Source organism: Rhamphochromis sp. 'chilingali', assembly GCF_963969265.1.
Source record: "Rhamphochromis sp. 'chilingali' genome assembly, chromosome: 14".
Lineage (NCBI taxonomy): Eukaryota > Metazoa > Chordata > Actinopteri > Cichliformes > Cichlidae > Rhamphochromis > Rhamphochromis sp. 'chilingali'.
The window spans coordinates 27,710,822-27,731,777 of NC_137941.1; the positions used below are offsets into that span (position 1 = coordinate 27,710,822).

Below are 20,956 nucleotides of genomic sequence, written 5' to 3' on the forward strand. Positions count from 1 at the left end.
TATGTCTACAGAACAGCCACCACTCCTCCCTTCTTTAGCATTAGTGACTGGAGATGTTAATCTTTGCCAGAGGGATTTTAGTAATGCAGTTTCTCTTTTCTGAGTGGTTGAAAGGCAAACAAAGAGGAAAGGAAGAAAGAGACACTCAGGCTATATTTCTTTGTTCTTGTTATTCTGTGCTCAATATCTCATTAGTGAGGCTGCACCACTGTCCTTAACAGAGTTGTGTTCTTCTACCTGATTTAATTTTCCATTGCTACTATGTCCCCTGGTGAAACTACCCCTATTGTAAATCACTGGGCTGAGTAACGTGGCTGGGAGCTTTCTCTGTGTGTGTGGATGGAGAGTGCCTATGTTGGCTATCTTCAGTCACTGAATTATAACTTCAAAGCCAGTCCAATCCGGTCGTTAAGTCTGACGTCACTAGCCGTGTCTGGGTCTAAACTCCGCTGCAGGTCCATATATCAAACGATCACTATGGCATTACTGAGAGTTGAAAAACTGTCTAAAGTCTTTCATCTTTAATAAAATGATCAGCGTTCTGCTCTACCAGGTGTAACAATTGAGTTTAACATCCAGGCATCCATGAAAACGGAATTTATGACATTTAACTGAGTTAGAAGTTAGCAGGAAGTTAGCTCGCTAGCTTCTATCTAAATACAATATAGCATGCCCTGACTGCGGGGTTTTGGAAACAAATTAAAACGTACAATTCTGTTATCACTTCCAACACAAATGAAGACAGAAAACTAAACAGCAGTGACATTAGTAGGGTTACTGAAGTTTGGCTAGCTGTAGCTAATGATGTGCTACGTGACCGCTAGCGACACAGCTATGTTAGCATAATATAAACAAGCTAACTTTTTTTCCACTCGATAAAAGTTAACGTGAGTGTTCTCGGTGATCAGGAACAAATGTAATCGCATGGCAGGATGCTGTAAAAGGACCAAACTTCAGCCAGGAGAACAACTGAGATAATCCATCCACAATACGAGGTTAGTCATTCATATACTGCTGCATGGGCTGGGCTGTAGTTACATCCTAAGGTTTTAAAAACTGAGCTTAAATAAATGATTAGCGGTAATAAAAGCCAAGGGAGGTCAACAGTGATCAGTGACTGTTTTAGGAGCTTTTTTTGTCATGAACCGAAGTTCCGAGCGCAGGCAGGACCCAGTAGCAGAACACACACACTAGGGTAGGAGCGAATAAAGAAAGTAATTTTTATTGCAACTAAAGGTGTCCCGTGAGGGTAGCCTGAAAAACAACGTATGGAACCAGAAGAAACCGAGGGACCGCGCAGGGAACGCCGAGAGCGGGGCTGTGAGAGGCTGTAAAACAAAAAGAGAGACAGATTACTGGGGTGCGGAAAAAAGGCAGCATACGAGGGAAGGTGGAGTGTGCGTCTCACGGTGATAGCCGGGCCGAGTGAACCACAGGGGGGTGGAGCTCCAAAAGGGGTCGAGACGGCGAAGCTGATGGTGAACCAAATCTCAGGCGGACAGGTAGACAGGCAGGTGGCTCGGAAACAAAAACACGCCGAGTTGTGATCTGGGTACACAGGGAAAAAACAGTGTTAGGTCCGATGGAGAGTTTGTCATAAGAGTTCTTTTCCCGCAGGCGTACGTTACCGCTGAGAGGCGACTACGGACTGGCGTGGAGCAGCAGGTAGGGCAGGATTAAATAGTCCACCTGGTGATCGCCTGGGATGGGATGCAGGTGTGGGGTTAGCAGCCACGCTCGTGGGCGTGGACATCCCAGCAGCACCCCGGACGCCGGGCCGCGGACCATGACATTTTTGAGATTAAATAGAAGAAAATACATAACATTAAACATGTTAACAACACAAAAGCCATATTAAACGCAGACTACTTTAGGCCTGGAAGTAGGATTCGTCACGTCATCACTTAACAACCGGGTGGATTATTATTACTTCTGCCCTCTAGGTGTGTGCACAACAAAATGCACATATGAAACACTACAATATATCCCCCCCTCCACCAACACACACACACACACACACACACACACACACACACACACACACACACGCACATACACACACTAAAACATATGGTATTAACAGATTATCAGATTAACAGATACCGTGACCATGTATAGTACATAACACTCCACATAGATTTCTTTACTTTTCTGCACTCATTCCTGGCCGAAGAATTGTAAAATATTATTATTTCTATTATATTAGTAAAAAATATTTAGTGATAGCTGACGGTGACGAGTGTTCGATGGTTCTTTCTGTTTTTTTAAAAGAACCATTACTTTAGCAAAAGAGACAATAAACCACTATGAAAACACCTCATTACATGTATAACTGCATTGATGATTGAAATTGTGGATAAATCATCAAAAGCAAATAAATAAGTAAAGTAAAAGTAATTATTCTACAGAAAAATGTTCCTTGTCAGTGTTTTATGGACCACAACTAATAGTGGAAATGTTTAAGGCTAAGGTAATTTCAAACTCATTTAAAGCTTTTACTCTGTTTAATCTACAGTAATGCATGGCATTCTACAAAACCACAGAAACATAGGCCTACATTTGATCTTTTAAAAAGAAAGAGGAGCTAGCTACCTTTAGCAGCAGTTTGCCTCGCATGCTGGTCTCCCACTAGTCTTCCACCAAATACCAGACATTTATCTACATTACACACAGGAAACGTGCTACATTTTCCAATGCAAGCCGTTTCCAAGGCAAACAGAGCTTCCAGCGACAGGCTGGAATGACAGAATGCTGTTTGAGATGAAAGGAGAGAGATTGCTTTCACCTTGGCACGTTTTAATTGATGCCAGTTTTTAGATTTGACTTGGAAAGCACTGCTTCCCTCGCTTTTCCAATTCTAGCCTTAAAGTGAATTTTATGGTATGCCACATATGCCATGCTTCCTTCCTCTAACCGAGAGAGATTGTTGCTACACTATGCATAGCTCACTGAAGGTGCAGATTTAAACACCATGGAGTAGGTGTTCATTTGCAGGATTAGAGTACACTGGAGTGGCAGCTGATGATATTGCTCTAGTATTTATTTGTCAGAAAGTTATTTTTAAAGGAGCACGTTATTTAGCATTTAGTAAACCTGTGTTCTTTCAAACTTGCACAGCTGCTGCTAAAAAATACAGTCTGTGCAGAATAATACTCTAGATAAGGGGTCGGCAACCCTAGGCACGCGTGCCACAGTTGGCACGCGAAGGGTTAACTGATGGCACGGCCATAGCTGGACTGGCCATCTTGCATAATGGGCATTTGCTCGGTGGCCCGATGATTTTTTATTTTTTTTGTAACGGTATAAACAATGAAAGGTGTTGGATTGGCCAGATGCTGGCCGGTGTGTAAAAATAGCTCAGTTGTTTGGTGGTGGCATCGTGGAGCTTCCACAGATTCAGTAAAATTAACAAGTGGTGGAGGCTGCACGTGGATGAGGGAGATCGGAGGCAGGACGAGGAGAGACCCAAGGCGGCCGCCGGTCCGAGCGTCAGGTGAACTGAACTTCAGGTAAGAAGTTATGACCTGCAGTCTATCTGGGTCAGATATAAACCAAGCTTAGGTGGAGTTTATTTTCATTATGCTGACTTTTTACAGTCAGTTACAATAACTCGTACTGCGTACTAGCTAGCATGATGGAGTTTCTATACAGCTGGGTCGGTGCTATGATGTTACTGATAGTGAACTTTATTTTATTCATAAGGTTAATTAGTAGAGTTGCCAACCGTCCCGTACAAACGGAATCGTCCCGCATTCAGAAATATTATTACGAGTTTCGTGTTGAGCTGCCCGATGCGCCGCCCGGCGTAGGAGGAACTAAGTCTAAGTCTAAGTTGAGCTGAGAAGGAACACAGTTTGTCCTGTACTTCAGCTAGAATGAAAAAAGACACAAAGGTGGAGTTATTCTGTGTCTTTGCTGCACAGCTGCCTCTTCTTCTCTCATTCTCTCCCCCTCTCTCTCCTGTTGCTACTTCAATCATGAAACTGATCAATGATCAGCTGATCGGCTTTTCTCTCTTGTTTATCGCCTACTTTGCGCCAGAAAGAGGAAACCGCCGGATGTCGCGCTAAACAGCACGTTTAAGCTTCATCAGCTGTTGTTAGAATTTATTTAATATTAATTTTTAGTATCAGCTGATGTTTGCTGGAGCCACAGCTGTAAAGCTGCTGGTCATGATGTCGATTTGGATATGTGGTGAGAGGGAAACATGAAGATGAAACCAGGAGATGTCCTTACTGAATCATCAGAGCTGAACAGGTGATGGAGAAACAGGTTTACCTTTTAGGTGACATGAATGAGTTGAAGGGAAGTTATGAACTGTTTTTGAGAGACAAATAACACCAGGATCCTTTTCTAAGTAGCTGACAGCTGGTAACTGTGCAGGGGCGGGTCTAGCAAAGTTTTGCCAGGGGGGCAGGTAGGGCATTAACAGGGAAAGGGGGGCACAAAGAAATACTTTTCTTTGTTCTTCTCATTTAAAATGTCTGGCTGTTATTAAATAATTATCTGAAGCTTACAACCAAAGTTTTTATCTGATGTAAAATGTATAGAAATCATACATATACCAACAAGATTTTACATCACTGTCACAACAGCATTTGTTTTCATTCAAAGGCTTTATGGCTTTAATACCTTTTTTTGTCCCAGTCCAGCCCTGGGCACGACACGCAGTAAATTAATCTGAGAAGGTGCATCAAAAAATAAATGGCCGCGCCAGCGGTGCACATAGCAAATCAGCTTGCGTAGACACATTAGTTGTGCCGCTTCTTAATGACAGTATCTTAACTAACAACCCCAAGTACTAGATTCAACTTGTAATTGGCTAAAAATAACTTAGCCTACTGGTGAGAGGGACGTTGTTAGCTTTCCACATTCCGACACTTCAAAAGCTTCAGGAGCTGTCCGCTCAGCACAGCATCAGCACCACGGAGATACATGGATACATCCGTAGACTCGAGACACAATGCACTTTTGGGCCTTTCAGGTGTATGGACCAATGTTTTATTTTCTGATCAAACCAGAAAGCTTTAATGAGCAGCTAGATTTGTCTCGCATTAACTGGCTGAGTTAATGCCAGTTAATGCAACATCGAAGCAGCTGGAATCCACAGCTGTGCATTTTCACCTGCTGGACATCACTACCTGACAAGTTTAACTGTCTTCAGAACATTGCAGAGGCCTTATTGACAGTATTTGGCTCTACATATCTGTGTGAGCAGATTTTCTCTCACATGAGTGTCCTCAGGTAGCCGTCTGAATGCTGGACACTCGGAGACCTGTGTCTCTGAGTGGGAGACCAGAGATCACATTAACATGTGTGTCTCTGTATTAACAAACATGCCATATTGGGTTAGTTTATTTTTCCTTATCATTCTTGTGAGGCACGGTGGTTAGCACTGTTGCCGCACAGCAAGAAGGTCCTGAGTTCAATTCCACCATCAGGCCGGGGTCTTTCTGTGTGGAGTTTGCATGTTCTCCCCGTGTTCGCGTGGGTTCTCTCCGGGTACTCCGGCTTCCTCCCACCGTCCAAAGACATGCAGCTTGTGGGGATAGGCTAATTGGATAATCCAAATTGCCACTAGGTGTGAATGTGCGAGTGAATGTGAGTGTGAATGGTTGTCTGTCCCTGTGTGTTAGCCCTGCGACAGACTGGCGACCTGTCCAGGGTGTACCCCGCCTTTCGCCCTATGACAGCTGGGATAGGCTCCAGCGCCCCCCGCGACCCTGAAAAGGATAAGCGGAAGCGAATGGATGGATGGATGGATTCTTGTGAGGAGACCATAAATAGCATTTGTATTTTCTGTTGTACAGTTCATTTGGTGTTATGGATAAAAAGTGTCTTTTTTTTGTTTCAAAATAGCTGATAACTATTCGCTGATAGCTGCCAACATCTGCGAACAAATATAATTCTACAAAGTGGTTCTATGTAGTGTGTAACTGTTCATATAGAGCGTTATTAAATTTACTGCTAATGCAATCATATGGCGAAATGACCTCTGAGGAAATTTTAAATGGCACTCGCCATCAGAATGGTTGCCTACCCCTGCTCTAGATCTCACTTGGCTGCATTTAAAAAAGCCACCCTGTGTTTTCCTTGTTGAATTTAAAACATCCAGGCACAGGAAAAGACGAGAAGTCTTCTGTGCTATGATTACTTGGGTAACATATTGATCAAGAACACTGTGTGCTCTCTGTGGTTTTTGTTTAGTCCATTTATTTAGCGACTGATTGACAATGAAGCATGGTTTCGTGATCTTCACCACCCTGTCCCTAGCACTGATGTATTATTGACTTAACCTACTTACAACAGCGCTGCGAAATATCACCAGCATAACACAGACAGCAGTTAGAAAACACATTTCTCTATTTCTGCTGTTGTGGCATGTTATGTGAACCCTAAATGAATCCATTCTGGTGTATGGGAGCTCCCATGTGACTGTGTCTCCCTAGCTACTATCTCTGTAAGATCCACTCGAAGACTCAGACTCACACACGCCACTCGTAGCTTCCTGGCTGGTTTCCATGGCAGCATGCCTCATCAAAAGCAGCTCCCACCTATCACTGTCAGGCAGTGTGTATGTGCTCTGTGTGTGCACATGTTTGTGCTTTTGTGTATGCATATTCTAGTGTTACTGCTCTCACAGCTTACACTGATATACACGTTAACACACCAACAAGTGTTACAGTGGTCCAAGATGGAAGTTAAGAGTCTTGCTCCTTCTCTTCTCTCCATTTTTGCATCTACTCGTAGCTGTAACTAATGCCTTTTTAAAGCGCTAAAAATGGGATGGGATGCTCACATTATTTCCCTTTTACCAGCTGGTGGACTGAGCTTACCATTAAGCTGTGATGGAAGTGGCTACTATGGCTTTGGCTACCCTGTTATGGGTGTGGCGAAAAGACCCAAATGAAAGGCTCTCAAGCCAGAACTTCCATCCATCCATTCGCTTCCGCTTATCCTTTTCAGGGTCACGGGGTCGCTGGAGCCTATCCCAGCTGTTCAAGGTAGAACTTATTAAGCAGAAAGAAACAACCTATATTAAGGTGAAGTAAAGGAAGTCTTAGAATGCTATAATAATTACAGTGATAAGCAAACTCAAAACTCTAGTAGCTATTCAAATGGGGCCTTTCAGAGAAAATGTCAGGGTTTTGGAAACCATTAGATATTGTAAAACTGTTTGCATTTTATGTTGGCCAATAATGAATGCCCTGCAAGATAGAAATACAAGAAATCTTTAGACTGGCTTCAGAGGTGGTGTTTTGATATGATTTATTATCTTACACCTGAGAACCAATCCCTGCATCGGCAGTTCACAGCAATCAGTCTTTATTACCTATATTTTTATCGTGTGTGTGTTAGTGTTTTACTACACCTTTTTGTTTGTCAGTAGCTTTGAATTACAAAAGAAGAAATTCAAAAGAATAAACTCATAGTTTCACATGGTGACACAAGTCAATAAGACTTTATATGAACAGTAAGCAGTGATCTAACCCATTTGACACCCTCTACATTTCTTCACAGAACAAAAGCTAGAGTAATTGTAAATCAGCATGTGTCCCAAGCCATTGTGTAATTACAGCTAGCTTTCAAGCAAGCCATGTAGCTAATCAGCTTTTCTATGGCAGATTGTAATCCAAAAGGCCAGTACTGCTTTCCCTTATCAGCAAACCACCGCCTAACAGGCAAATGCAGCTCTCAGCACTGGATTCATTAATGAGGGATCACTATCAGAGACGGGGAAACAGACTTTGATTAAATACTGTGCTTGCTTATCAGAGATTGAGAAAGAGTCCGGGATTGTCCCTTGGATCCTGCAGCACTTTGGATGCTGTGCATGTTTGCACGTTCACAAGACCAGTGAGGGAAACGGCCGTACCAGCTGTGTCTGTTTAGCTTGCTTTTAGAGAATGCCAAGTGCTGCACATTCACTAAGAAGCCACCAGCTTGTGAGAGCTGGCAAAAAGCAGAGGGAACAGCCATCTGATACACCAGTTTGTCATTTTTAGACACACTTTGACATATTCAGATATATTATTTGGAGTTGCATTATTTTGCAACCAAATCAAATCTGTTTTTCTGGTGTTTTTTGGCAAATATGAGACGAGCCTTTATATTCTTTTTGGTCAACAGTGGGTTTTGCTATGAAACTCTCCCATCGAGACCATTTTTGCCTTATGTAGTTCTTACTGGATAAATCATGAACACCTTAACTGAGGCAGGTGAGGCCTGCAGTTCTTGAGATGTTGTTCTGGGTGCTTTTGTGACCTCCTGGACGAGTCATTGATGCACTCCTGGAGTCATTTTGGTCACTGGCCACTCCTAGAAAGTTTTCTCAATTTTTGAATAACAGCTCTCCACTTGGTTTAGTCTTAGAAAAGGTTTTCCAGACTGATGGATGTTATTGGCTTTGTCTTTCAGCTGTTTTTTTGCGTTTCTATAGATCAAGGCATGACGTGTTGCTTAGCTTACTTCACTTTGTCAGACAGGTTATATTTAAGTGATTTCTGGATTAGTGTGGCTAGTTGAAAGTGAACTTTTCAAAGGTCAGCTTTCCAAAAAATGTGGCTGATCAAAGTAAATTCACAATTTAACAAGGGAGGGCAACTACTTTTTCAAATAGGACATGGTAGGTTTGTGTAGCTTTTTTCCCTTATTAAATGAAATGATTAGTTAATCTAATCATTTAATAATTTACTAAATTTTAAAACTAAATGTAGTTTAAAAAATAAGAAATCAAGAAGAGCAAACATTTTTCCCAGTACTGTATATTACGTTGGGCAATAAAATATTTATTGATCATAGATGTTTGTTTAGAAGTCAGATAAGAGCGTACAATGTAATTTGGATAAAAGTCCAAGGGCAGTGATTAGCGATTTCTGAGATTAATTGAAATCTTTATCTTTATATGGTTGTAATAAAATCCTCCTACTCTGAAGTACAGTCACCTTTGTCTTCAAGCAGTCTTCGTTTGGTCCTCTGATTGAGGACACTTCCCTGCTCGCTGATGTGGAAACAGATGTTGCCATGCTTCATCTCCCCCTCCTCTTCTCTCCTCCCTCTGTATTCTCTTGGCCGTGGTCACCATGGAGACAGACCTGTTGTTCTGTGCACAGAAGCAGAGACAGTATCCTGCAATGAGACACATCATCATCATCATCCCTCTCTGTCTATCACTGAATTCTGTGTAGCAGTGAAGAACAGACTGTGAATACTAAAAAACAAAGGTGCTGTCACCTTGCAGTCACACACACGCACACACGCACACACACACACACACACACACACACACACTTTAAAAACAAACAAACAGGTGATCATTTTATTTCAGTAAATGGCTAAATCTAGTAATATCACAAATAATTGTGCAGCTGCTTTTACATGTTTTAAGCAGTGAAAGTCACACAACACTTTGCTGTGCTATTTTTATTCAACAGAAGTCTTCTCTTTCATTGTTTTTGAGGAGTCTGATCTGAGAAATGTGTGAACTTATTATTGATCTAAGGTTCTCAAAGAATGTTCAATTGTTTTCTGTGGCTCTCCAGTGAAAATGACAGAATTTGTTGATACCGAATTTGCCATGCCGTGGGACAGTATGAGAACAATTTGCCTTTCTTTTTTTTCTTAATTTTGTACATTTTTCCTTTGCAACCGTCCATCTAAATTTCAGAACCCTTGCTATAGATAATATAATTAAAAGTCTTATTTCTTATAATTACCCCTTAGGAAACACTTTATTGTGCTTACCCATGTACTTTTTTATGCTAATCTAACAGATTTGTTTTTTCTTAGCATAATCATACTTTTTGGTGATGCCACTACAGTTGAGTCTTGTAGTTTAAGAGGTTACACATTTCTGTTTCTGTAATATTTATGCATCAATAATGATTTTCAATGATACTGAGAGAGTTTTGCAAGGAGAAACAAAGAAATATTGCTATATTTGACATTAGACTAGCTCAGTAACGGATTTACCTTTAACCGTGACAAGAAGATTTTAGGGCTACATAACAGCTGGACAGTTACAGCTGCATTGTTGGACAATGAAATGAACAACTAAACACTTTTGATATTTGTTTTGTTTTTTTCCTTTATTACAGTGGTATCACCTTACACAACACAATAAGTTAAGAGAATGTAAATAATAGGAGCCATTATTAATTCAATACAGCTGCAGACAGCTGCAGTGTCTCTGAGCTAGCAGCTCTGTGAGGCTGAGGGAATTTCAACCGTTTGTGTTTAGTGGGACTTGAAATAAATGTCCTTGTCAAGCTAAATGCCATATTACGGGAGAGATTATTTGAGGTTACATCAACACGTAGCTAAGAGACCATTGCTAGAAAGCAACAAAAATTCATCTCTAGTTACAATTGTGTTTTGGAAACCAAAACACAAATAAGTGACCTTGATAGTTTTGAAACCACTGCATCTACCCCTGACTGTCACCTCTGTGTTTGTATGTCTTTGTGTGTGATTGAGAAATGCAGAAATAAACTAGACCAGGCATAAAAATTATGGCTTTAGATTATGGCTACTCTTATCACATTTAATGATTCAGTATCTCTGATTCAGTTGTAAACATTGCACAAGCTATTACTCCACTTTCTCCACCACTCTTCAAACTGCTTTCACGGTCAGTTAGAGGTCAACTGAAACAAATCTTTAATGGCAAATGCTGAAATGTTGTTCTTTGAATGCTGCCATCATTAAGCACAGCTTTTATAAGCATTTGATGATTGAAGAATATTGTTTTGGTGATGATGGCCGCAATCATGTGTCCAACAGGGAAAGTCTTACCCGTTCAAAGGCTCCTTGCCTCCCATGTGGAACCCCATCGCTTTGATGGACTTCAACAACCTCTTTAGAACAATGGATAAGATGGGCGAGGAGGTAAAGCAGTTCTCACTATTAATGAGTATTCTTATTAATAAGCATTCTAGATTGGTTTACTGGACAGGTTGCACACCTGCTACATGCCTGACTCATGCTGAACACCCTCCTGCATTTCAGATTCCCAGAGACGCTCCCTGGAGAGCTCCCCATGCTGAGGAGTGGGACAAGATGACCATGCAGGAACTCTTTGAAAAACTCTGCTGGACCAGGTAACATGTTCAAAATGTTTCCCGTTTGTGCAGAGAATAGGTCTAGCTATTCATCCTGTTATCTCGTTTATATCCAGGGTAAAGTTGTATTGCTAAATCTAAAGCTAATGCTAAAGTTATAAGCTAATGGTAGCGAGCTCAGTTAGCAAGGTATCTCATAGGGTGCATGGATGCAGCATTCTGCACAATTCCACTCACCAGAGCTGGAAGTAGGATTAACCAAAGAGCACATCATGCTATTTCCAATAAAATGATCTAAAAGGCTCCAACACCACAGTCACAGTTAAGAGGTCCAGTTCAGTGACTCAAACTTGCAGAGGTGGAAATGGTTACAGCTTCCTGTGTCAGCACTAATAAGAATAAGAATTCTCATCCCTGCAAAAACTTTGAAAACGGATGCTGAAGGTTGTAGCTGTTTCATAGAGGTTTTTGGTGGAGAAGCTTCAGTATATGATGCACTGTGAGTGAGAATGTTTTTGATAATCTAATTACTGTGTAAATTTAAAATATGCAGCTTGTAAAAAGTAAATTACATTTTTGTAACAACATAGAAATAACAGTCCTTCACTAATTAAAAGATTGTACCGCTCCTGTGTTTGAATTACTGCTCAAATGTAGATTATGTGCAAGTCTCTGCTGGAAAAGTAGGACAAGCAAGCAGAAATCCCTGACATGGTGATTTATTTGTGCTTTGTTCACACTCTTACAGAATATAAAAATTGTGACTGGGGTACCTGCAGTATTTAAAGACTTCTTACCTTCCATGTAATCCCTCCCAGAACTGCTCGTCGCTTCGCCACACTGTTTGTCAACGTAAACGTGACCTCTGAACCCCACGAGGTGTCGGCTCTCTGGTTCCTCTGGTACGTCAAACAGTGCGGAGGGACAATGAGGATCTTCTCCACCACCAACGGAGGACAGGTATGTCTGCCCAAAATTATACCTACTGATTCAGAACAACAGACTGAAAGAATTCGTTTTTTTGTATATCTGTCTGAACAAACAGAATATTCTCTCGGCATGCCAAGAAGTGGACTTGCGTTCTCTGCCTCTCACACAGATTCATTCAGTGATTCAGAGGAGCAGTGTGAACGTCAGAGGGAGATCCCTCACAGCCCAGTCTCCTTAGTCTGGCCTGAATAAGATGCTGTCCACACAAAAGATGTTTTCTTGGAATACTCAGGGCGTCTTTTCTGCTGCCGTTCCTCAAGCTGAGGGCCTTGTTCCCATAGCCACAAAGGCTTTGGTAAACAAATGACAAACAGTAGTGCAGTCGGCTCCTTCCTGTTTGCTCCACATTTAAAGCTTGCACGCCTTGTGGATGGTGCATACATAGGGGTGTTTGAAGTATTTATTTACACATAGTCATCTTAAACATATGGATATGCTATTGGTATGCATTGCTTCGAGTGCAGCTGCACTCCTCCTGCAAAACTGCAAATGTGTCTTTAATCAAACAAGACAAGAAGAGGCTCACCTCGTTTCACCGCCCAGGACTGATTCAGGTGTAGCTCGTGCTTTCACAGCGACTGCTTGACAAATTCATCCAAATGCCACAGAGGAATGCACACAATGTGTTTCTGGTCAGGGATGAGAGAGATGTTGACACTAACCACATGGAAATGGTTTTGTGTATCGGAGCTTTGACAGCCCAAACCTCTCTACCTCCTCACTGTCATCTTCATCATTTAACATTTGCTGGCCTGGCTTTATGAACGTGTTTCTTTTGAATTAAGATGCAGAAATTTGTAGTGAAGGAAATGAATGCGGACTGAGGATAACCGGTGTGTATCACCAGGATAAATCAGGGGATTTTATCGGCTTCATTCCAAACTGGGAGTTTATTAGCCTTGCCGAGGGGTACCCAGAGGGGGATCAGAGTCACTTCCACCCAATATAAATAGAAACCAGTGTTGCTGCATCTGCTCTCCCTGTTGGTGCTCACTGAACTCTGCTCTCTTTGTGTCTCAAGGAGAGGAAGTTTGTAGGAGGTTCGAATCAGGTGAGTCAGTGCATGGCGAGGGAGCTGGGAGACCGAGTGAAGCTGCAGTCTCCAGTCTACAGGATCGACCAGACCGGAGACATGGTTGTGGTGGAGACCGTGGACAAGCAGACCTACAAGGTGAGTTGAGTATATCACCAGTATTTCCTTTGAAGTACTATTCTTTAAGGACACTTTTTATGTCTTTCCTTACATATTCTGCTTTAGTCAGAAATATAATATTGAGCTGGAAATGAGCATTTAAAGTCCAGTCTAGTAAATATTCGAGGAGCTCGATTAATGTTTATTAATGGTATCTAGCACCAAATCATCTCATGGCACACCGCACTAAATGGTCAAAGGGATTACAACAAGATGGAGAGAAACCCCTTTGAGCAGAACTTGGAAAAAGTGAGGATAAAATAATGAGAGGAAAATAGAGGAAATGCACTCAGAGCAACATGGAAGGTCCCTCATCAGCATGTATCACAGAGAGGTGGTTCTTATACTTTACCCTAACGTTTTCCAATTTGTGATACTTTGTACTTTTATGTCCCTGCATTTCAGAGGGAAATATCTAACTTAACTCACATTCATCTGTGTGATGGCTGTAAAGGGAGACATTTTAAAACAGGAAATAAATAAATATATGTGCAGATGTACGTACAATCCTGATTCTGAAAAAGTTGATGCTGTGTAAAAATGTCAAATAAAAATAATGCAATTATTTTCAATCTCATAAACGGAGCATAGAAAGTGCAAATGGATATTGGCTCATTTTGAACTTGATGGCAGCAACTGTTCTCCAAAAAGTTGCGTTGGGGCCATGTTTAAGACAGTTTAGCATCGCCTCTTCTTTTAACACCTCCTCAGCAACTGAGGAGAGCAGGTACTAAACCTTTGGGAGCAGGAAGTTGTCTCATTCATGTTTGATTATATATGTCAACAGTTCTGGCTCTCCGTCATATATCTGTTTTTTTTTTTTTCATTTCATAATGCTCCAAATTAGTGAAAGGTCTGGACTGCAGGCAGGCCGGTTCAACACCCCAACTCTTTTACTTCTGCTGAAGCCTTTCTGTTGATTTCTCTGACCACAGAACAGTTTCCACTTTGCCTCAGTCTGTTTAAAATGAGCTTTGGCCCAGAAATGATGGCGGTGTTTCACCATCATGTTCACATGATAGAGCTTTAACCTGTATTTGTGAACAGTACAGTGTTCATAGACAGTGATTTCCAGAAGTGTTCCCGAGCCCTCCCAGTGATTTCATGACAATCATGCCTGCTTTAGTGCAGTGATGCAGCAGGGCCCAAAGGTCACGGGCATCCATTATTGATTTTCAGCCTTATCCTTTGCACACAGAAATTCCTCCAGATTCTTGGAATGTTTTGATGATATTATTCTTTTCAGTTTGATGTTGAGGAACATTTTTCTGAAATTGCTCCACAGTTTGTAGACACAGTTTTGGGGGTTTTTGCAGAGCATCTCTGAGATGCTCTTTTTATCGCTGGTCGTGTCACTTTGAGACATGTCACTGCCATCAAATTCAAAGTGAGCTTTTTGTTTCTGTAAATGATAATAGTAGATTTCTGATATTTTTCTGTATAAGTGAATAAAAGATGGCTTTCTGAGATCGGCAAGTCACTGCATTCTGTTTTCATTTACAGTTTACACAATGTTACAACTTTCTGAAACTGGGTTTGTAGACACAATTGATTAGTTCAGTCCAGTGGTTCCCAACCTTCAAATGGCCCACAAAACAAATAGTCAGAATGACTTTGCTTATATGGATACATCACCGTTAACGAGCTGATAAGATAATGAATAATGACGCTGCTCTTATGTTTCAGTAGATTGTGAATGCAGGACTTTCCTTTTCCTGTTTTCCTGTTACTGCAGCCATGTTTCAAATAACTGTTATAGTGTTTGTTTGATTTTATTATGTATTAGGAAATGAAACAGATACTATATTTATACACTAGGTAATGTGAGATAATGCAGTCTGAATATGAAACATCCATGTATCTGTAAAACAGTAACTGCTTCACAGTGTTACTCACAAACTTCACTGGCACTGCTGCTCTTTGGCTGCCATCTACTGGCTGCTTGGAAAAAAGCAGTTAAAATGTACATGATCTGTGTTACTTTGTTGATTAGGTTGAATGTTTTCATTTATGGTCAGATGTTCCATTGTAATGAATTATGGGACAGCATTTTCTCCCCTCTTTTCATAAAGGATAGTCCAGTGTATCCTATATTAAAGGAAGCATTGAAGCCTCTTTCCTTAGTATTTGGAGAATTGCAACATCTCTTACTATGGCTGATGACTACCATGCAGATACTTCTGGGTCACATCTTTCAGTTATAAACAGACTATTGGTACGCACTGTGTACTGTCTCTGTCTCTGTGTTAGGCCAAGTATGTGATCGTGGCCACACCACCTGCTTTGAATCTGAAGATGCACTTCAACCCTGAGCTGCCCCCGCTGAGGAACCAGCTGATCAACCGTGTTCCCATGGGCTCTGTCATAAAGTGCATGGTCTACTACAGAGAGAACTTCTGGAGGAAAAAGGGTACGCAGGAAGTGAAAACACAGAGAGAGCGAATGCTGTTCAAGATGATGCCATTTCTAACGTTTTATTGTGTTACCAGGTTACTGCGGCAGCATGGTGATAGAGGAGGAGGGCGCTCCCATCGGTCTCACCCTGGATGACACAAAGCCTGATGGGACTGTACCTTGTATTATGGGGTTGGTACAGAGCTTCAAACAGTTCTCTGTAATTGTGTATATTTTGTATTATGATTAGGGATGGGTATCGTTTAGGTTTTATCCAATACCAGTACCAAACCGGTACTTTTGAAACGGTGCCGGTGCTTAAACGGTGCTCGAACCGGTGCTTAAAGAATGAAGAACACACACTTTGTCCAAAAACCTCTCATGTTTAGCTGTTTCCCTCTTTTTCTTTGGTCATTTTAGCCTTTTTGGCCAGGGTGAAGGGAGTATCTGCCATCAAACAAGAAGACAGCCGCATGTAACTACGACGGTGTTTGCTAGTTCACCTTAAATGCGTTAATGTAATAACGTGGTTAGCGTACTCAACGTAAATTACACATGAACAACATTAAGCTACTCACGCAGAGAAGAACGGCTGCTGCTGCCATCATTATCCGTCATCATTTCTGCTACACTGGCAGGGCTAGGGGCCAGGACTCTCCTCTTCGGGTTCTTGGGGGATGTTGCTAACTCCGGGTCCGATAACAACCCGCAGTAGATGTGCTCGGTGTGAGGTCTCGCAGCAAGCTATCAAATACGGCGCATTTCTCGACTTTAAAAAAATGCTATGCGTCACCAGGTGTTTCATCAGATTCGAGGTGTTACCTCCTTTGCACAGTATCACCTTAAAGCACTTGTTGCAGGCTGCTGAGTTTGCATCTTTTGCTGTGAAGTACAGCCAGACTTTTGACCGCTTCGCCTTGGGCATTTTAATCTGTAGCTCTGCTCTAAAAGAACGTACGTACCTGGGCCCGCCTACTACGCTTGGAAAGGTAAAATGATTGGCTAGAATCCAAAGTGTATCACATCTCAGGGGAAATAAAGCACCGAAATGCTAAGTGATATCAGCAGCCCCAAAGAAGTATACAATGCTGCACCATGCTTTAGTCAGGTTGAAATACACATTTCGTTCACTAGTGATTATCAGAGGGTTACTGACTGGCCTGTAGGCTTGTGTCTCAGCTTTACCATCTGACTCTGACCTAGTATTCTCGCATGAGCTCCTACAAGAATTTCCATACAGTGTAGGACTTGTGCTTGAATGGAGCTAAACACAAGTGATAAAGTCATCCAACCAGCCACACATGCTCATGTAGTGTTTTCTCTTTTCACTCTCCCCCCCAGATTCATCCTTGCCCACAAGTGCAGAAAGCTCTCAAGCCTGTCCAAGGAAGAAAGGTAGACACCAGTGGACAGAGATGGAAAAAAACTCTCACGAGCTGTGAGATCAGTTTAATCCCAACTCCTGTGTTGTTGTGTTTAGGTTGAGGAGGATCTGTGAGATCTACTCCAAAGTGCTGGGCACAGATGAGGCTTTGCATGTGAGTTTGGGTGCAGAGTGGTACACAGTCATGTGGATACTGTGGAATCACTTGACTGACTGCTCATGTGCCTGCTTGTTTCCTGCAGCCGGTGCACTATGAGGAGAAGAACTGGTGTGAAGAGGAGTACTCTGGAGGCTGCTACACAGCCTATTTCCCCCCAGGAATCCTTACTCAGTTTGGCAGGTGAGTCTCTCTCACACGTGTACACACACAAAAAAATAAACATAAATATGAAAGTGTGATCTTTTCATTTCAATTAACTTAATTTATTTGAATGTGTCAGCTCCTGGATATTAATGGCTAATGTATGTTTCAGCAGGATTTGTGATTATTTCTGCAAATTAGCGTCACTTCTCCTCCATGAAATGAACCTGCCTTCCTGTGCACGGTTTCAGAGGGGACTCACTGAGATCACAACACTTTGTGTTGGATTATTATGTTTACCACACAAGCAATACTGTGAACTCATATTTCATCTGAATGGTGTTATTGCAGTGTTTTTTGCGGCATTTCATGGGTTTTATTGGAGTGTGAACAAATGAATGCATTTTCAGTACAGCAGGACGTGTCCCCAGGATTTGCCCATTTGCTCTATAGCTGTACACACACATAAAACACAATCCAGTGTGTCTGATGCATTGCGGCTGCTTTCATTTATTAGTCGAAGCTGCTTGTTGTACAGATCCTGGTGCATATGTTCACTATTAGAGTTTTGTTAACCTCCATATGAAAAACTGAAACTCCTTGTTAATCGTCATGTGAACCATATTTCATGTCTAAATGTCCTCACCAGATGTGCAAATGTGTTCTCACTCACAATGAAAAGTAAGCTGGAGTTGGAAACCTAACATTGTGCTTTTTTATACAGAGTAACTGTTTCACATACCGGGTGGTCCTGCAAGAAATAGAGTTAAAGAAAAAGTCCTTTCTTTGGTTCTTTTACGTTGAGCACAGTGGGGGTGGGAAGATTAATCCAAAGGAAATTCACTTTATGTTATATAATCCCATATTGCACTTATTCAGGTGAGATAATATTCTTAAATGAAGTGAATGCATGCTAAAGCTCAATGGTCAGTACAATGCTGGTGCATACATTAAAAATAAAACGTGTTTAAAACCTGTAAACCAGTTTAACCTCTGAAGCCTCTCCTGTTTCTCTCTTTTTTGCTCTTCAGAGTGCTGAGAGAGCCGGTGGGCAAGTTGTACTTTGCAGGCACAGAGACGGCCACCGAATGGAGTGGCTACATGGAGGGGGCCGTACAAGCTGGAGAGAGAGCAGCCAGAGAGGTCAGAGAGCATTTAAGTACCTGCTTTTCACTGCTACGTGTTAGCAAATACCAGTTCTTACCAGTTTAAACACCCTTAGAGGCAGGTTACTTATATATACCAGGTAGAAACCACTTAAATCATGCAGCTGGCACACCTATTAGTCACACCTCAGCCTGCTCCTGGTGTTGTGGATGCTCAGCCAGCAGTGCTGGGGGTCAGCTGATATCAAATCATGACATCCTCGCCTTTTCTCCCCTCTCATTTATGTCTGAGCACAGCTGACTGAAACAAACCATAGAATCAAAATGGTCCTCCCCACTCAGTCTTCTAAATCTCTCTTTAAGACACTCGCCTGCTGCTTGCACTTTATGTCCTTCTTCCAAGGCATTAACATTAGGTTTGGTTTCCTAAGATACTCCCCCATGTGTTCATGTTCCTCCATGTTTCTTAGCTCTGGCTCTGCTGCAGAGTAGGTCAGTTACAGTAAAGGCCAGTCAAGCCTGAGTAGATTATCTGAGTGCATTAAACATAAACATACACTTATTCTTCTTTTTATTACTTAAGTTAAGTTGCTGTGTCGTGTCGTGTTGTATGTAGTGCCAACGTGGGACAGTTCCCCAATTTCATTGTGCTATTGTACTATGTATGACTGTGCAATGATAATAAAGAGTTATCTTATTAACATCACCCAAACTCAAAAATGTGTATCATGTTTAAAATTTAGACTGTTAGACTGTATTTTGATCCTTTTGAAGTCTTTGACTGACACCACCAATGTCTTTTCGCAGGTCATGTGTGCGATGGGTAAACTCCAACCTAATCAGATCTGGCAACCTGAGCCTGAGAACGATGTAAGAGAAGTCCTTATGCACCAAATTACAAGTTGGCCTTTGATTAAAAAAATGAACAATCAGTGGAGAAACACTCTGAAGTCTCTCGTCATGAATCCAAAACACTTTTTACCATAAATGACACTGTGAAAAAGATCATCTTGTAATAAATGAGAAAAAAACTACCAGGCAAGACCATAATGTTTCTTGGGGTTGTAAACCAAGAGAGGTCATTTTCTCCCTCGCTTTCTATACAATCATTTTCAAGCAGAAGAGTTGCCCCCTGCTGGTCATGTAAAAAAATGCAGGTTTAAGACACCTATGCATTGTTTACACATTTTGGACCCAAGATTACATAAGTTGTATATTGCCAAATCATCTATCAAGTATCTAGTTAATATCATGCACATGAAAAAGGCAGATATCTGATATCATCATTCCCTCCGTCCTGCAGGAAATCCGGGCACTCCCGTTTGTTACCACCTTCTGGGAGAGAAACCTGCCTTCGGTTGATGGTTTCCTCAAATTCTTAGGAGTCTCCACATTCCTGTCTGCTGCCGCCGCAGCTGGCTTGGTGGCCTACAAGAAGGGCATCATCCCCCGGAGTTAAACCACCCTGTCGTCTCACTCCTCCACATCTCAAGGGAACACGTCTCAATAGACACTTGTGTACTTCTAGTGCTTTATGGGCCCAAACTACAGAGTAGTGACCTACATAGGGTATACATTGTTTTTTGAGAAACACCGTGATGTGAGAAGGACTGCTCAGCTCATGCAAAAACACTAACACACTGTTACTCTGTCCACAAACGAAAGAGAGAATGAAGCAGGTGAGAAGGGCTGACTGAAAGGTGTTTGAGAGGAGGGACGAAAGCCTAACTTCAGTTTAAAACATGCAGACTCAGATTGTGAAACCAATGAAGGAAAAAAGATCAGAATCAGTTCGTAAGGGGAAACCTTCTCTGTCACTATTACTATCCCATACAATGCCAATGAAATCCACTGTGTCAATTATATGTGAGTTTATAAAAGTCGCCATGCTTACTGTGTGTATGAGCCTCGTCTGTGTCGCATGCTTCGGTGAGCATGCGTTCGTGAGCGTGTGGTCATCAAAGTTTCTGTACAAAGTTGCGAGCGCGTGTGCATGAGTTTCCACTGTGTGTCTAATTACCGCTGCCTATTTTAGGTGCCAATTTATTCTGGCCAAGCAGCCGTAGCTGTTTGACGAAATCCAGTGACTTCAGAAGAGAAAAGAGTCAGTATAGTGACACTGTCCGTGACACTGTCCACATAGAAAATCAGAGAGGAGGTTCAAGGACAAGTGGGGCTTTTTCTGTCAGCAAATCCCATGAAAACACAAATGAATAGTGAATTTTAGCATTGTCTTTGTAGCTAAAGCCAGATGTGAGTCGCAACCCTAAAGTGAGTTGGTACCGCGTGAAATGGGTTTTGTTGTTTCTCTTAAATTTAAATTTTATTTACATCCCAAAGCCCAAATTATGTGCCCTAATATGTAGCCTAATAATGTCATATTAGGGCACCAAATGTGTATTATTCCCAATGAGCGATCTGTGCAGTTGAAGGCTGGCTCCAAAAGCAGGTAATTCCTCACAGACTCCTATGTTAAGATGTCTAGGTTTCCACCTGAAAAGGCATCTTTAAAGCCTGGGGCAGTCTTTG

The 20,956-nt window shown here is 41.8% G+C and overlaps 1 protein-coding gene across 1 annotated transcript in view; it reads left to right on the forward strand.

Moving 5' to 3' along the window:
* LOC308410023 (amine oxidase [flavin-containing]-like) overlaps positions 1 to 20,546 on the forward strand; it is a 64,103-nt gene extending 43,557 nt beyond the window's left edge. The window contains exons 4-15 of the mRNA XM_080903085.1: positions 10,783 to 10,887; positions 11,008 to 11,099; positions 11,879 to 12,020; positions 13,072 to 13,221; positions 15,493 to 15,652; positions 15,732 to 15,828; positions 16,978 to 17,031; positions 17,117 to 17,174; positions 17,263 to 17,360; positions 18,353 to 18,464; positions 19,235 to 19,297; positions 19,731 to 20,546. Coding sequence (XP_080759211.1) covers positions 10,783 to 10,887; positions 11,008 to 11,099; positions 11,879 to 12,020; positions 13,072 to 13,221; positions 15,493 to 15,652; positions 15,732 to 15,828; positions 16,978 to 17,031; positions 17,117 to 17,174; positions 17,263 to 17,360; positions 18,353 to 18,464; positions 19,235 to 19,297; positions 19,731 to 19,886 — 1,287 coding nt within the window. The 3' untranslated portion in view covers positions 19,887 to 20,546. The remainder of the gene's footprint in view (positions 1 to 10,782; positions 10,888 to 11,007; positions 11,100 to 11,878; positions 12,021 to 13,071; positions 13,222 to 15,492; positions 15,653 to 15,731; positions 15,829 to 16,977; positions 17,032 to 17,116; positions 17,175 to 17,262; positions 17,361 to 18,352; positions 18,465 to 19,234; positions 19,298 to 19,730) is intronic.
* The last annotated feature ends 410 nt before the right edge of the window (positions 20,547 to 20,956 follow it).